General features: G+C 53.8%; 1 protein-coding gene and 2 pseudogenes across 1 annotated transcript; all 3 read left to right on the forward strand.

Annotated features, from left to right (window-relative positions):
- The window catches only part of LOC100858937, a 109,110-nt pseudogene that overhangs the window by 27,176 nt on the left and 66,123 nt on the right, over window positions 1–15,811 (forward strand).
- On the forward strand, window positions 2,384–9,402 carry LOC100857975 (protocadherin gamma-A8-like). The gene is given in 4 exon segments (XM_046900532.1): window positions 2,384–3,423; window positions 3,426–3,492; window positions 3,494–4,323; window positions 4,326–9,402. Coding segments are annotated over 4 exon segments (2,658 nt in total). The 5' UTR covers window positions 2,384–2,597; the 3' UTR covers window positions 5,261–9,402.
- LOC112533402 lies at window positions 12,113–15,571 on the forward strand (annotated as a pseudogene).

Consider the following 15,811-nt stretch of genomic DNA (forward strand, 5'->3'; position numbering starts at 1 on the left):
ACAAGATCCCATACAGTACTTTCATATTACACCTGCACGTACACCTGGATGCTTGTCTCCGGTGGGACAAGGTTGCCTTCATACCAAGTGCCACGTTGTTTTCTTCCAGTGTATGAGTAGGTATCTTGTTAGAAATTGAAGTGAACTGAAAGCAAGGCCAGAGTTTTCAGCTGTTCCTCTCTCCAAGCATACTAACATACTAGACAGAATTGATGGGTGCAGAATCTACCCACTGTTGCAATCAAGAGGTAGCTAAAGGTCATCCAGCCTTGCACACATCCACAACATGTCAAAGCCCCGTGGCACTAGCGCACACCCCCATGGCTAGCAACACGAGGAAGCAGCAGAGACTTGTCTGCAATGCTCGTGGCCACCTCCTGTGGGTTGTTCTCATTTCTTGGAGGTCTGAAGGCAGAGAGTCTGCCATCTCAGCTCCTGGCTCCTCGTCTAGTGCAACGAGGGAGAACTACTTGGATTGAGAACTCTTCTTTTGGATGTGCTTGAGAATGTGCATGGGAGGGTCCCTTTATGATGTGTTATGGATACAGGGGAAGGGCTGTTGACACTGAAAGAACAACAGAAGCCACAAGTGAATGCAGCACACTGCTGATCGTACAGGGCTGGAAAGGTAAGGAAAAATGAACTACAGAATGATTGCGTGAATAATCAGTGGAGTACCTGGTGGAGAGGCTGCTTCTGCAAATGTGAGATAATACACGGAAGTATTTCAAGTTATAATTCAGAATAGGGTTCTTCTTGGTACGTGTTATGGATAAAAAGCCCAAGAACAGATTGCTACCTCTATGATCGTGATGACCTTGAGGGAGAAATAATTGTTTTGTCCCCTCCAAGAAGAGACTTGCTTACAAGCAAATGAAGATGCACCTTGAACTGTCAGTGTCTTCCAGGTACTTTGGGAGATGCCTTCTTAAAGCAGATGCAACTATACCCTGCAACAGAGTTCCCCAGATGGGACAGCTGGAAGTTTGTTTCTTTACATCTAGTAGCGAGTTATCATGTAGATAACTACCGGCTTGCAGGAAAAAGTTTTTGAAGAACAGAGTCATGCACTTCTGTGCATTTTGAAGCAGTAGTAGCAGAAGATCATCAAGCATTCAATATGCCCATCACCTCTGATGTAGCTGTGGCATGCTGGCTACCTGACACCATGCTACAAACTGGTGAGGAGGACTTGTGTTCAGTCCCACCATTTACATGTTGGCATCATGCCTTGGAGGTCTGGAGCGCAAAGCCTATCATCTCAGAGGTCTCAGGGCAGATCCTGGCTCCTGCACTATAGAATCACTCAGAAAAGACTTCTAAGATCATCCAGTCTTACTGTCTACCTATCACCAATATTTCCCATTAAACCTTTTCCCTCAGTACAACATCTAAAAGTTTCATGAACACCTCCTGACAGCTCTCTCAGAGAAGAAGTATTTCTTAATATCCAGTCTGACTCTCTCCTGGCGCAACCTGGGGCCATTCCCTCCAGTCCTGTTGCGTCTGATGTGGGAGAAGAGGCTGACTTCCTCAGCACAACCTCCCTTCAGTTAGTGTAGAGTTTTTCCCTTACAAAATGCCATGTTTGTTCCACGTGAGCTGTTTGGGATCTCACTGGATCCAAAGCAAAGCTATTCTGTTTATCATCATTCTCTGAAATAGAATCCAAGTGAATGTGCTAACTGTGTCCCCAGAAACAGAAGCAACTTTCAAATGGACTGGACAATGATGTGTGAAAGAAGGCAGTAGATGAAATGCTTAAATAACCATGACAGGGATCTATGTTTTGGTTTGGGAATTCCATTTCCTATTGTAATTGGGTATGTTCGTGGAACATGGCATCCCTTTCCTGTGTGTCATGGAGAGAAGGCAATGGCTTTGTCCAGGCTGCTGACATTGAAACTACGGAAATGGCAAATGTTTGTAGACTTCGTGGCTGGAACAGTGTTGGAAAGATGAGGAACATTTCCTTCAAGAAACACTGAAAGAAAGGTCAACAGAGTTCCCGATGCAGATAGACCTTCTGAAAAGACTCAGAAGAATTTAGAGAAGTAATGAAGATTCTTCTTACTCAGTGTTAGAAATAACGAACTGCAGGGGAACTCTGCACTTTCAGTCTGAGCATAACCACTTAGGATAATAGAAGAATTACGTTATCCCACTGAAGAATAAAGACTGGAGGAAGCGAAGAAGACAAAGCATTATTTCCAGGTTCCCCCGGCAGGGGCAGCGGCAGCGTTCGGTGGAGCCGTGCGTGCAGTGCTGGGCGGCGGCTGCGGGCGCCGCTGTTCACCGCGGAGGAGAGGAAGGAGCCGAGCGTTGCACGCAGCCCCGCCCGCTGCGGCCCGGCTCGCTCGCTCACTCAATCGCTCGCTGTGTCGGCGTCCGGACGGGCTGAGAGCGGCCCCGGAGCGCGGAGCGGTGCTGCAACGAGGCGGAGGGGCGGCGGGAGCGGTCGTCAGCGGCCGCCGAGACGCAGCCGAAGGAGAAGGCGGCGAGAGAGAAGAGGAAGAAGAAGTCGGAGACGGAGTGGCCCGGAAGCGGCGAGCGTGAGGTGTCGGCGGTGTTGCGGTGGCGGCGGGGCCGTGCGGGAGATGTGCGCGGCGAGAGAAGGGCGCTGCGGCCGGAGGCAGCGGGCGCTGCTGTGCTGCGTGTTGGTGGCGGCGTGGGAGGCGGCGCGGGGGCAACTGCGCTACTCGGTGCCCGAGGAGCTGCCCAAGGGCTCGTTCGTGGGCGACGTGGCCACGGACCTGGCGCTGGAGCTGGCGGCGCTCGGTGCCCGCGGCGCCCGAGTGGTGTCCCCAGGCAGGACGCAGTATTTCGCTCTGCATGCGAGCAGCGGGCACTTGGTGACGGCCGAGAGGATAGACAGGGAGCAGCTGTGCGAGAAAGAACCACAATGCGTGCTGCGCTGTGAGCTGATCGTGGAGGGCGAGATGAAGGTTTATGCAATCGAAGTGGAAATCACGGACATTAACGACAACGCACCCAGCTTCAAAAAGTTGGAGACTGGAGGAGAAATCAGTGAGATCGACAAGCCCGGGGGCACGATTTCCGTTACCTAAGGCTCATGACCCGGGACATCGGTGCTGAATTCCCTGCAGAGCTACGCGCTGAGCGGCGACGAGCACTTCTCGCTGTCCGTGCAGGCGGGAGCCGACGGCGAGAAGCGTCCCGAGCTGGTGCTGGCCAAGGCGCTGGACCGGGAGGAGGCGGCGTTTCACGAGCTGCTGCTGAGGGCGAGCGACGGCGGCGACCCGGCGCGGACGGGCACGGCGCGCATCCGCGTGGCTGTGCTGGACGCCAACGACAACGCGCCCGCGTTCAGCCAGGCGGTGTACACGGTGCGAGTGCCCGAGGACGTGCCCGTGGGCTCCACGCTGCTCCGCGTCACCGCCACCGACCCCGACGACGGAACCAACGGGACGTGAAATACACAGTGAATAAAATTACTGACAAAGCTTTGAAGTTATTCCATCTTGACGCTAAACGGGAGCGATTCAGGCTTGGCGATGTACCTGGACTTCGAGGAAGCACAGTCGTATGAACTAGAAGTGCAGGCACGGGACGGAGGAGATCTATTCGATACGGCAACAGTGTCGATCTCGGTGACGGACGTGAACGACAACGCGCCCGAGATTTCGGTGCGGTCGGCGCTGAGCGAGATCTCGGAGGACGCGGCGCCGGGGACGGTGGTGGCGCTGCTGCACGTGCAGGACCGCGACTCGGGCGCCAACGGGGAGGTGCGGTGCAGCCTGGGCGAGGGCGTCCCGTTCCGGCTGGAGCGGGCGCTGGACGACTACTACAGCGTGGTGACGGCGCGGGAGCTGGACCGCGAGCGGGCGTCGGAGTACAACGTGACGGTGCGGGCGGCGGACGGCGGGTCGCCGGCGCTGCGGAGCGGCGCGGTGCTGGCGCTGCGGGTGCTGGACGTGAACGACAACGCGCCGGTGTTCGCGGAGGCGCGCTACAGCGCGCGGCTGCCCGAGAACAACGCCGAGGGCGCGCTGGTGCTGACGGTGCGCGCGTGGGACGCGGACTGGGGGCAGAACGCGCGCGTGCGCTACCGGCTGCGGGAGGGGCGGCTGCGGGGCGCGCCGCTGTCGTCCTACGTGTCGGTGCAGGCGGAGACGGGCGCGCTGTACGCGCTGCGCTCGTTCGACTACGAGGAGGTGCGCGAGGTGGAGCTGTGGGTGCGGGCGGAGGACGGCGGCGCGCCGCCGCTCAGCAGCAACGTGTCGGTGCGGCTGCTGATCGCGGACGAGAACGACAACGCGCCGCAGGTGCTGTACCCGCCGGCGGCGCCGGGGCCGGGTCCGGGATCGGCGCGGGCGTCGGTGCGTGGGGCTCGGCGTCGGGCGCGTGGAGCTGGGCGGGCGTGGAGCTGGCGCCGCGCTCGGCGGAGCCCGGCGCGCTGGTGGCCAAGGTGGTGGCGGTGGACGCGGACGCGGGGCAGAACGCGTGGCTGTCGTACGAGCTGGCCAAGGCGACGGAGCCGGGGCTGTTCCGCGTGGGGCTGCACAGCGGCGAGGTGCGCACGGCGCGCTCGCCGCTGGCCCGCGACGCGGCCCGGCACAGCCTGGTGGTGGTGGTGAAGGACCGCGGGCGGCCGGCGCTGTCGGCCACGGCCACGCTGACGGTGGTGCTGGCCGAGAGCGTGGCCGAGCTGCTGTCGGAGCTGGGCAGCGCGGCGGCGCCGGCCGAGCCCGCCGGCAGCCTGACGCGCTGGCTGGTGCTGGCCGTGGCGGCCGTGTCCTGCCTCTTCCTCGCCTTCCTGCTGCTGCTGCTGGCGCTGCGCCTGCGCCGCTGGCGCCGCTCGCGGCTGCTGCCGCCGCCTTCGGCCGGCGCCGCCTTGCGCGGCGTCCCGGCCTCGCACTTCGTGGGCATCGACGGCGTCCGCGCCTTCCTGCGCTCCTACTCGCACGACGTGTCGCTCACCGCCGACTCGCGCAAGAGCCAGCTGCGCTGCGCGGGCGGCAGCTGCTGCGACACGCTCCCGGCCCGGCCGCCGCCCGACGAGGCCGCGCCGCTGCGCGGGGAAGACGCTGCCGCCCACCGCGCCGCCGAGCCCGACGGCCTCCCGGTGAGTGCTGCCACCGCCGCGGCTCCCCACTCCCTGCCTTCCCGCTCGCCTCTCGCTCCGGTCTTTGACTCCCCCTGGTGTCGCGTTTTCCCTTCTGCTCTCCAGGTTTCCTTTGATGGCGAATCTGTTACTAGTACCTGTCTCTTTCTTCTCCTCTATCCTAATTCTCTCTGATGTTCGGCGTTAACGGCCCTCTTCTGCGGATTGTTGTCGCTCTCTCTGTTGGGCAACGTTAGTGACAGTTCACTATCCGGAGGCGTGTAGAGATAGCCTTTCCGGGACGTGTGAAGTGTTAGCACTTTCACTGCCTCCTTTCAGTTCGTGCCGTGTCCTCCTCTCTCAGCTATACCCGAAGGCACGCGACTCAGTCGTCAGATGAAGCTATATCCGTAATAGATTCCTTATCTTAAATAACTCGTTAGTTGAACTCGTTCTTTGACCTATCTAAGACGGATCTGTGTGGCATGACGTCTGCACAAACGCAAGCTATGGCAGCTGCAACTGTTTTTCGTGATCCAGACTTCAGGTTTTTGCTGTTTAGTCTTCCTGGTGAAAGAAGATTGACATCTGGTGGTTGACATGTTGGAGTGTGGTTTCACTGTTACGTTGCCTTTTCTGTTTGTCCTAGTCCAAATTACTCTGCTTATCCTTTCCTCCTTTACAACTCATTCCTCATCCTTCTCTTCCCCCACCCGTAGCAGTGATTTGACTCACTCTTTGGATGGCAATAAGGGCAATAAGAATTGTCAGTTCACGGATTTGGTTAGTTGAAAATGGTTTTCCAAATCTCACGCTTGGTCATCGAGTTGTCAGTTTGTCTGAGTGTGAAATTTAAGCAGTAGGACACTGTACTTACGGCATTGATACTACGCAGCTGGATAGAAGCCACCTTTCCTTTCCCATCTGAGGTAGCAGTAGGATTTTGTTAGCAGCATTGCCATTGGAGTTCTTGTGTTTCTGTTCTTATGTCCTAATCGTTGTCTGGCAGAAAGAATGATATCTGTGTAGAATCAGGGCAGACATGAAATAGTTCATCTTGCTTTTATTGTACCTCTATAGATAGTAGGTGTTCTTGTTCTACCTCGTTTCTACCTCGTTTGGGATTTTTAATTACTGGATGTATTTGTCTGCTGCTTTTCTATTTTTCCTTAATCTTGCCAGCAAGTGGTGTTTGTGTGACTTGAAACTGGTCAGAGGATCTTTGCCTGTCTGTTAAAATTTGACATTTCACAATATTATGTTTCCTCTTCCCGCTCCTTTCTTCTTTTGCCGGCAGTACTTCTATTACTAAATTCAACACGCCTTTACTTCTGACTTCCCCAGTTTGCACTGAGTTTTGATCCTGACATCCTCAATGTGCCTAGCCAGTGTTTCGCTTTCCCTGTGTAGAGTGCCTTTTTATTATTTGGAATTCTGTATCTACATGCGCTTCCCATTGATAGCAGTGGGTTTGATCAATGTCTTTGATGAATCGAACGATCAAATCATCCCTTGGCGATACCTATTCGCCTGTTATCACAATCAATCGCAATCTTCACAGTTCGTAGTGTTTACCTAATGCTTTGGAATGCTATGTGTGAATGGCTTGTGAGGGATATAGGGGATTATTTTGGTGATTCGCAGTCTTTTATCCACATCCTGATGACCTCCTATCAGTAGATCTGGGCGTATTTTTCTAACACTTTCTGTGGCATCTGCCATGTTAGGATTTTATCACTTTAATGTCTAGTTTCATAATGTTTGGGGAGATGCAAGAGTGATGTCTCTGCAGTGACAATGCTGTTCGTCACTTTGGTACATTAAATGTTTTTGCCTTGTTTCTTTTCAATTTCTAAAGACTGATCTCAGGGTGGTTGATAACCTATTGAGAACTGGAATGCCATAGATAAACGTCCAGCCGGGGATCAGTTTCCACACCTGCCTTGAATTGTTAAAGCTGTCAGTAGGAAGAACTTTCTATACTTAGGCTTCTGTAAAATATCACTGAGTGAAATGTTGCTGTTCATGATCAAGTTAGTGCCAAGTGCTCTTATGTTTAATCATGACAGTAAAGTCTGTGAATGTTGGGAAAGGAGAGTGAGAGACTGGTGCTGAGCATAGGAAAAAGGTATTTAGAGTGATACGAAGATGGGTATGGTTTGATTTCATACCTGGTGCAAAGGTCTGTGTTGTTTACATTACAATCCTCATTTCCCTGTCATTAGAGGCAGCAATATTCTCTTTGAAATGAAGATTTCTTCCAGATTGTTTGTGGGACAGTTCTTTATAGCTAGAATGGTGTATAATGGCAGTGTTTATTTATCCATTTATGCCTCTCTAGTTTCCTATATCCCTGTGATGTACATTTCCTTCACTGTGATCTTCATGTGTTCAGGCCTATACTTCCAGGGTGGTTGTGGTTCGTGTTTTCCATTTCTGGCCAATGCTTTTACATTGGGAAATGCAAGTGTTGTATTACAGGAAATCCTTCCTTCCTTTGACACGGTCTCAGTCAGCTGTAGACAAGATTTTTTTCTGTGTGGAAATAAGGAAGTAGAAGATCTCAGAAGTGTAAACTTCCAAAATAGTCTCACGAGGAGAGGCTTCAACTTCTGGTTTCTTTATTTCTGTGTGCTTTCAACCATGAGTTGGCTTTGACTGCCGTGTTATACTTTGCATTGTTGGCAGGGTTGGATAACTTCCCAGTAGCACATGTGCTAGATATGTTGGGTGAGATGGTCTTGAAGCAGAACATTATTGTCCCTATATATAATTTCTATTAAACATTTAAACTCCTTACATCTTATCTGCATGATGATATGTTGAGGGAAAAAATGTCCTTGTATCCACCCCTGACATGGTCTTGGTACACATGGTAGAGAAATGGGCTGGGCTACCGTTCCAAGCTGTTTGTTATGAAAACATATTGAAAACAATCATAGGAGTATTATTTGGGAATGGCGTGGGGATATTCTTCCTGAAGAGGTTCTGGAGGAAAGAGGATTGTTTCACCTGTGACCACACAGGAATGGAGCAGAGTTTGCTGGTGCGTGATTGGTATTGGTAAGAGTCTCTTTGTGGGTCCATCACTCTAACTTCATGTTGAATAGCATTTGCCAAAATTGTAGAACAACATCTGAAGAGTGGTAGGTAATATTTTCACTTGTCAATTTTGCCCCCTTTTTTTTTTTTTTTTTTTTTTTTCTTGTATGTGTATAGCAGTCAGGAATAGTCAGGAAGAGGACTTGGATAAGCTTAAGTTTCCCTGAACTGACACTGAATGACATGCTCTTCCTAGGAGCCAAAATGTTTCTTAAAGTTGGATATATCCATGGTGCAAGTAAAGGTTGTGAATGCAACAAGGATGGTGAGTGACTGGATTTGAATTTGAATAGCAGTTGGGTCAGCTTTGTTGTTGTGTGGGCGATGGTTTGATTTCATTGTTGCTGTCAAGACCTGTAGTACGTACGCACCATTTTATCCCAGATCCAACATCTTACTTTGTAATGATAATCCTCTGATGACAAAATTTGTCTCTCTATTGGATGATAACGCCTATCTCTAATGGCTTATGAATTTTGAGTGAAACCTCTCTTGTATCTAGTTGTAATGTTGTGATGGAGAGTTTCTTAATAGCTGTAATTCTGTTCATAGGGCTTTGTTCCCAGGGTGGCTGTGATCCACGTTTCCCATTTTCTGAACAGAGCGTATGCATTTGGAAACAATACGGCTGTGTTGCAGAAACTCCTGACCTTCCTTGAGCAAGTCTCAACAAGCACATGAGGACAGACTGTTTTGTTTGACAAAACTGAGACTGAATCCGTCATGGTTTGAGTTGTTAGAGTTAGGGTAGTCTGGTTACTTTGAGGTTGGGCTTGACAATCTTGAAGGTCTTTTCTACCCCAAGCAATTGCATGATTCTATGGTGGGTTTTTTTGTTTGTTTGTTTTGTTGATTTTTTTTTTAATAATTTGAAAAAGTTCCCGTATTAACTCTTTTTTATTTAAAGTTTCATAGTCTTTGGAGATGAGCGGGAGAGTTGGAATCTTTCTGAGAAGTGGTGATTTTTTCCTAAAATGAAATCTTCCATTGTGCAATTTATGGGAAGAATTTAGGGCCCTACTTGCAGCTTAAGAACCGATTGGATTCCAGGTGTAGTGGAATAGAATTTCAGTTTCCATAGAGAAGACCATTATTCCCTCTGGAGTTTGTCAGCCTCATTTCTCTTTGAATGTTTCCACGTGCTGCTGGACTGATGACAGCATTTCCTGCCCTTATGTCCATGTACATATGTTGAATTGGAAAAGGCAACAAAAATAGTGTTGTATTTATTTTCATTTTAGTAATGTGTTATGTCTTCGTGTGCCGCTAGCTGGGTATTTCACGAGAGCCAGAGCTGGTGAGGAGTGGCAGAGATGTGCGGGTAACTCTTTGCTCTCTTCCTTTTTTATGTCTCTGCTGCCGACGTAAGCCTTAAAAGATAGGAAGGTCCATTAGAATTGTGGAAATGAGGGAGTCGTTTCCATACTTTGAATGTGTAGAGCTGTCAAGGATAAAACTTGGATATATTTCTCTTTCAAAGCAATGTCAGAGAATCAAGTTCTCTTGCGATTGGCTGGCATATCAGCAGGAATGTGGGTTCTGTCCATGGTGCTGAAAAGGTCAGAGATTTCAGAGAGGTGCGTGAGAGCTTGGCTTAGAGTTTGGAAAATCGTTGGGTTCAGAAGGCTCTGTCTGGCCTCTTGGAACCAACCCTTCTTGTCTGGATTTCCTTTCACATCTGGTGCAAATACCTGCAACTGTTTCTGCTATGATCCTAGCTTCTTTGTCCTTGGAGGCAGTGTTGGTTCGCCAAGAATCTTGCATTTGGCAAAAGTTGCATATGTAGAGCAGGCCTGAGAAGTGAAAGAGACTGAATGCAGCTGTAGGCACTGACTTCTGTGATGTTAAAGGAAAAGAAGAGCGGAAGAGTTGTGTGGGGAAAGATGTTCCCTGAAAACACTGATCTAGCACCATACCAGGTGCCATATAGTGCTGTAAGATTTCACCTGCATGTACACCTGATTGCATGCCTCTAATGGGACAAGATTTCCTTCGCACCAAGTGCCACGGTGTTTTCTTCCAGTGTATGCGTAGGAATCTCATTAGAAATTGAAGTGAACTGAAAGCAAGGCCGGGGTTTTCAACTGTTCCAGACTGCAAGCATGCAGACATACTAGAGGGATCTGGTGGGTGCCAAATGTCCAAACAAAGAGTGGCAGGAACTATTTCTCTGTCACTTTTGTGTTGATGCTCTCTCGTACATGTCTTGGTTTTCCAAAGGCTAGAGATTACTGTTCTTGCAACATAGACATAGAGTTCACAGGCAGTACAAGAGCATCAAGCCTTCCCTTGAATCAGGAAGATTGATGGGTCAGCAGTGTACTTGACTGTACCATGTTTTGATTACTCATACTGTGTCAAAGTTAGTGCCTATTTCACTGAGCCCCTTTCTTCCAGTGTTGTGACAATCATAACTGACAGTCTTTTCTGTACAAGCCTTCAACCAGCACCACTGGATGTAAATTCACCTCACACGGAAATGCAGCTTGAATTTTCATTGACTTCCAAGTGCTCATTTTAAGGCAAAGTCGTATCAATGGAACTACACACTGCAGTAGTGCTCCTCCCATGGACCTGCTGTTTCTTTATAATTAGAATCAGAAGTATTTGAAATGACTGAGCTACTGGTTTGCAAGGAGAAGTTCTGAAGGACACAGCCATGCTCTTCTACCCATTGTTGTAATCAAGAAATAGCAAAAGGTCAACATTATTACGTACACGGATGACCTCTCAAAGCTCTGTGCCATGCTAGTTATACGGAGAAGTGGTACAGACTTGTCTGCAATGCCTGTGGCCACTTCTTCTGGGTTGTTCTCATTTCTTGGAAGACTGGAGGCACAGGGCCTGCCATCTCAGAGGGCTCAGGGGATCTCCTAGCTCTTCATCTAACCCAAAAAGGAGGAACAGCAGGGACTGGGAGCTTGACTTCATGATACACTGGTAAATGTGCATGGGACATTCCCTTCACAGTGTGTTACGGACACATGGGAAGGGTTTATTTCAGTCTGCTGGCATGGAAATAACAACAGAAACCGGGAGTGAATCTAGCACTGAGTTGTGGAAAGACTAGAAGAATAATCGGAGTTCATGGTGGAGAAGCTGCTACTGGGAAAATTTTTTTTTTAAAAACAGCAACAGAAAACCACTCAGAACTACTTGGAGTTGGAAGTAAAAATGAAAAGCTTATGGAGAACATAGCCATGCTCTTCTACCCATTGTTCAATCAAGTGGAAGTAGAAAATAACCAAGTGTTGAACATGCCCGTCACCTCTGATCTACCTGTGGCATGCTGGCTACTCGGGAATGCAACCCAATTGCACTAGTTATGGGGAGGGCTGAGGAGGGCTTCTGGCTCTGCACCATGACAGGGAGGAATCGTTTGGTTTGGGAACTCCACTTTTTGTTGAACTCTGCTATGATCACGGCACAAGAAATTCATTTCCTGCGTGAGATGGAGAAAGTGTGATGTTTTTCTAAAGACAACAGGCATGGAAGTAACAGAAATTGCGAAAGTGTGCAATACTCAGATTATTAAAGACACATGGAAAGCTTCGGAACACTACATTTGAGTGCGATTGCATGGACAATCTATAGATATCCCCACGGAAACAGTCCTTCCGCAAAAACAGGTAAAGACTCAGAAGTGTTAAGAGATGGAATAAATCACAAAGATTCTCCTTGTTCTGCGAAAGAAATAATGGACAGAAGAGGAACTCTCTGCCGTCCCCACGTAAAGAGCACCTTCAACAAAATATTACGTCGTCTCAAACAAGACTAGAAGGAGTGGAAGAAAAGAAATGCCAGTAACATTACCGAACAGATGAGAGAGGGCAGCGTGTAGCGGTCGTGCGGTGCCGGCGGTTCCCTCGGCAGAGGCCACGGCGGCGCTCGGTGGAGCCGTGCGTGCAGTGCCGGGCGGCGGCTGCGGGCGCCGCTGTTCACCGCGGAGGAGAGGAAGGAGCCGAGCGCTGCACGCAGCCCCGCCCGCTGCGGCCCGGCTCGATCGCTCAATCGCTCTCAGAGTCGGCGTCCGGGCGGGCTGCGAGCGGCCCCGGAGTGCGGAGAGGTGCTGCAGCGAGGCGGAGGGGCGGCAGGGAGCGGTCGGCAGCGGCCGCCGAGACGGAACCTGTGACGGAGAAGAAGCCGAAAAAGAGAAGAAGTGGAAGTCGGAGCGGCGCGGAAGCGGCGAGCGTGAGGTGTCGGCGGTGTTGCGGTGGCGGCGGGGCCGTGCGGGAGATGTGCGCGGCGAGAGAAGGGCGCTGCGGCCGGAGGCAGCGGGCGCTGCTGTGCTGCGTGTTGGTGGCGGCGTGGGAGGCGGTGCGGGGGCAGCTGCGCTACTCGGTGCCCGAGGAGCTGCCCAAGGGCTCGTTCGTGGGCGACGTGGCCAAGGACCTGGCGCTGGATCTGGCGGCGCTCGGCGCCCGCGGCGCCCGAGTGGTGTCCCAAGGCAGGACGCAGTATTTCGCTCTGCATGCGAGCAGCGGGCACTTGGTGACGGCCGAGAGGATAGACAGGGAGCAGCTGTGCCGGCTGCTGGAGAAATGCGTGCTGCGCTGTGAGCTGATCGTGGAGGGCGAGATGAAGGTTTATGCAATCGAAGTGGAAATCACGGACATTAACGACAACGCACCCAGCTTTGGAGAGGCAGAATTGAACTCGAGAATGAAGCGAGATGACAGCTCATAGGAATGCGCGTATTCGCTGAGGCAGAGCTCACGACCCGGACGTGGGTAGTGAATTCCCTGCAGAGCTACACGCTGAGCGGCGACGAGCACTTCTCGCTGTCCGTGCAGGCGGGAGCCGACGGCGAGAAGCGTCCCGAGCTGGTGCTGGCCAAGGCGCTGGACCGGGAGGAGGCGGCGTTTCACGAGCTGCTGCTGAGGGCGAGCGACGGCGGCGACCCGGCGCGGACGGGCACGGCGCGCATCCGCGTGGCTGTGCTGGACGCCAACGACAACGCGCCCACGTTCAGCCAGGCGGTGTACACGGTGCGAGTGCCCGAGGACGTGCCCGTGGGCTCCACGCTGCTCCGCGTCACCGCCACCGACCCTCGACGACGGAACCAACGGAGACGTGACATACTCGATTGAATAAAGCAACAGACCTCGCATCGGAAATCTTCCATCTTGATACCGATACAGGAGCGATCAGGCTAGTAAGGAACCTGGACTTCGAGGAATGGAACTCCTATGAATTGGAAGTTACAGGCACGAGACGGAGGGGAACTCTTCGACACGGCGAAGGTGTCGATCTCGGTGACAGGACGTGAACGACAACGCGACCCGAGATTTCGGTGCGGTCGGCGCTGAGCGAGATCTCGGAGGACGCGGCGCCGGGGACGGTGGTGGCGCTGCTGCACGTGCAGGACCGCGACTCGGGCGCCAACGGGGAGGTGCGGTGCAGCCTGGGCGAGGGCGTCCCGTTCCGGCTGGAGCGGGCGCTGGACGACTACTACAGCGTGGTGACGGCGCGGGAGCTGGACCGCGAGCGGGCGTCGGAGTACAACGTGACGGTGCGGGCGGCGGACGGCGGGTCGCCGGCGCTGCGGAGCGGCGCGGTGCTGGCGCTGCGGGTGCTGGACGTGAACGACAACGCGCCGGTGTTCGCGGAGGCGCGCTACAGCGCGCGGCTGCCCGAGAACAACGCCGAGGGCGCGCTGGTGCTGACGGTGCGCGCGTGGGACGCGGACTGGGGGCAGAACGCGCGCGTGCGCTACCGGCTGCGGGAGGGGCGGCTGCGGGGCGCGCCGCTGTCGTCCTACGTGTCGGTGCAGGCGGAGACGGGCGCGCTGTACGCGCTGCGCTCGTTCGACTACGAGGAGGTGCGCGAGGTGGAGCTGTGGGTGCGGGCGGAGGACGGCGGCGCGCCGCCGCTCAGCAGCAACGTGTCGGTGCGGCTGCTGATCGCGGACGAGAACGACAACGCGCCGCAGGTGCTGTACCCGCCGGCGGCGCCGGGCCGGTCCGGGATCGGCGCGGGCGTCGGTGCGTGGGGCTCGGCGTCGGGCGCGTGGAGCTGGGCGGGCGTGGAGCTGGCGCCGCGCTCGGCGGAGCCCGGCGCGCTGGTGGCCAAGGTGGTGGCGGTGGACGCGGACGCGGGGCAGAACGCGTGGCTGTCGTACGAGCTGGCCAAGGCGACGGAGCCGGGGCTGTTCCGCGTGGGGCTGCACAGCGGCGAGGTGCGCACGGCGCGCTCGCCGCTGGCCCGCGACGCGGCCCGGCACAGCCTGGTGGTGGTGGTGAAGGACCGCGGGCGGCCGGCGCTGTCGGCCACGGCCACGCTGACGGTGGTGCTGGCCGAGAGCGTGGCCGAGCTGCTGTCGGAGCTGGGCAGCGCGGCGGCGCCGGCCGAGCCCGCCGGCAGCCTGACGCGCTGGCTGGTGCTGGCCGTGGCGGCCGTGTCCTGCCTCTTCCTCGCCTTCCTGCTGCTGCTGCTGGCGCTGCGCCTGCGCCGCTGGCGCCGCTCGCGGCTGCTGCCGCCGCCTTCGGCCGGCGCCGCCTTGCGCGGCGTCCCGGCCTCGCACTTCGTGGGCATCGACGGCGTCCGCGCCTTCCTGCGCTCCTACTCGCACGACGTGTCGCTCACCGCCGACTCGCGCAAGAGCCAGCTGCGCTGCGCGGGCGGCAGCTGCTGCGACACGCTCCCGGCCCGGCCGCCGCCCGACGAGGCCGCGCCGCTGCGCGGGGAAGACGCTGCCGCCCACCGCGCCGCCGAGCCCGACGGCCTCCCGGTGAGTGCTGCCACCGCCGCGGCTCCCCACTCCCTGCCTTCCCGCTCGCCTCTCGCTCCGGTCTTTGACTCCCCCTGGTGTCGCGTTTTCCCTTCTGCTCTCCAGGTTTCCTTTGATGGCGAATCTGTTACTAGTACCTGTCTCTTTCTTCTCCTCTATCCTAATTCTCTCTGATGTTCGGCGTTAACGGCCCTCTTCTGCGGATTGTTGTCGCTCTCTCTGTTGGGCAACGTTAGTGACAGTTCACTATCCGGAGGCGTGTAGAGATAGCCTTTCCGGGACGTGTGAAGTGTTAGCACTTTCACTGCCTCCTTTCAGTTCGTGCCGTGTCCTCCTCTCTCAGCTATACCCGAAGGCACGCGACTCAGTCGTCAGATGAAGCTATATCCGTAATAGATTCCTTATCTTAAATAACTCGTTAGTTGAACTCGTTCTTTGACCTATCTAAGACGGATCTGTGTGGCATGACGTCTGCACAAACGCAAGCTATGGCAGCTGCAACTGTTTTTCGTGATCCAGACTTCAGGTTTTTGCTGTTTAGTCTTCCTGGTGAAAGAAGATTGACATCTGGTGGTTGACATGTTGGAGTGTGGTTTCACTGTTACGTTGCCTTTTCTGTTTGTCCTAGTCCAAATTACTCTGCTTATCCTTTCCTCCTTTACCACTCATTCCTCATCCTTCTCTTCCCCCACCCGTAGCAGTGATTTGACTCACTCTTTGGATGGCAATAAGGGCAATAAGAATTGTCAGTTCACGGATTTGGTTAGTTGAAAATGGTTTTCAAATCTCACGCTTGGTCATCGAGTTGTCAGTTTGTCTGAGTGTGAAATTTAAGCAGTAGGACACTGTACTTACGGCATTGATACTACGCAGCTGGATAGAAGCCACCTTTCCTTTCCCATCTGAGGTAGCAG

This window comes from Gallus gallus, chromosome 13, assembly GCF_016699485.2.
Source record: "Gallus gallus isolate bGalGal1 chromosome 13, bGalGal1.mat.broiler.GRCg7b, whole genome shotgun sequence".
Classification (NCBI taxonomy): domain Eukaryota; kingdom Metazoa; phylum Chordata; class Aves; order Galliformes; family Phasianidae; genus Gallus; species Gallus gallus.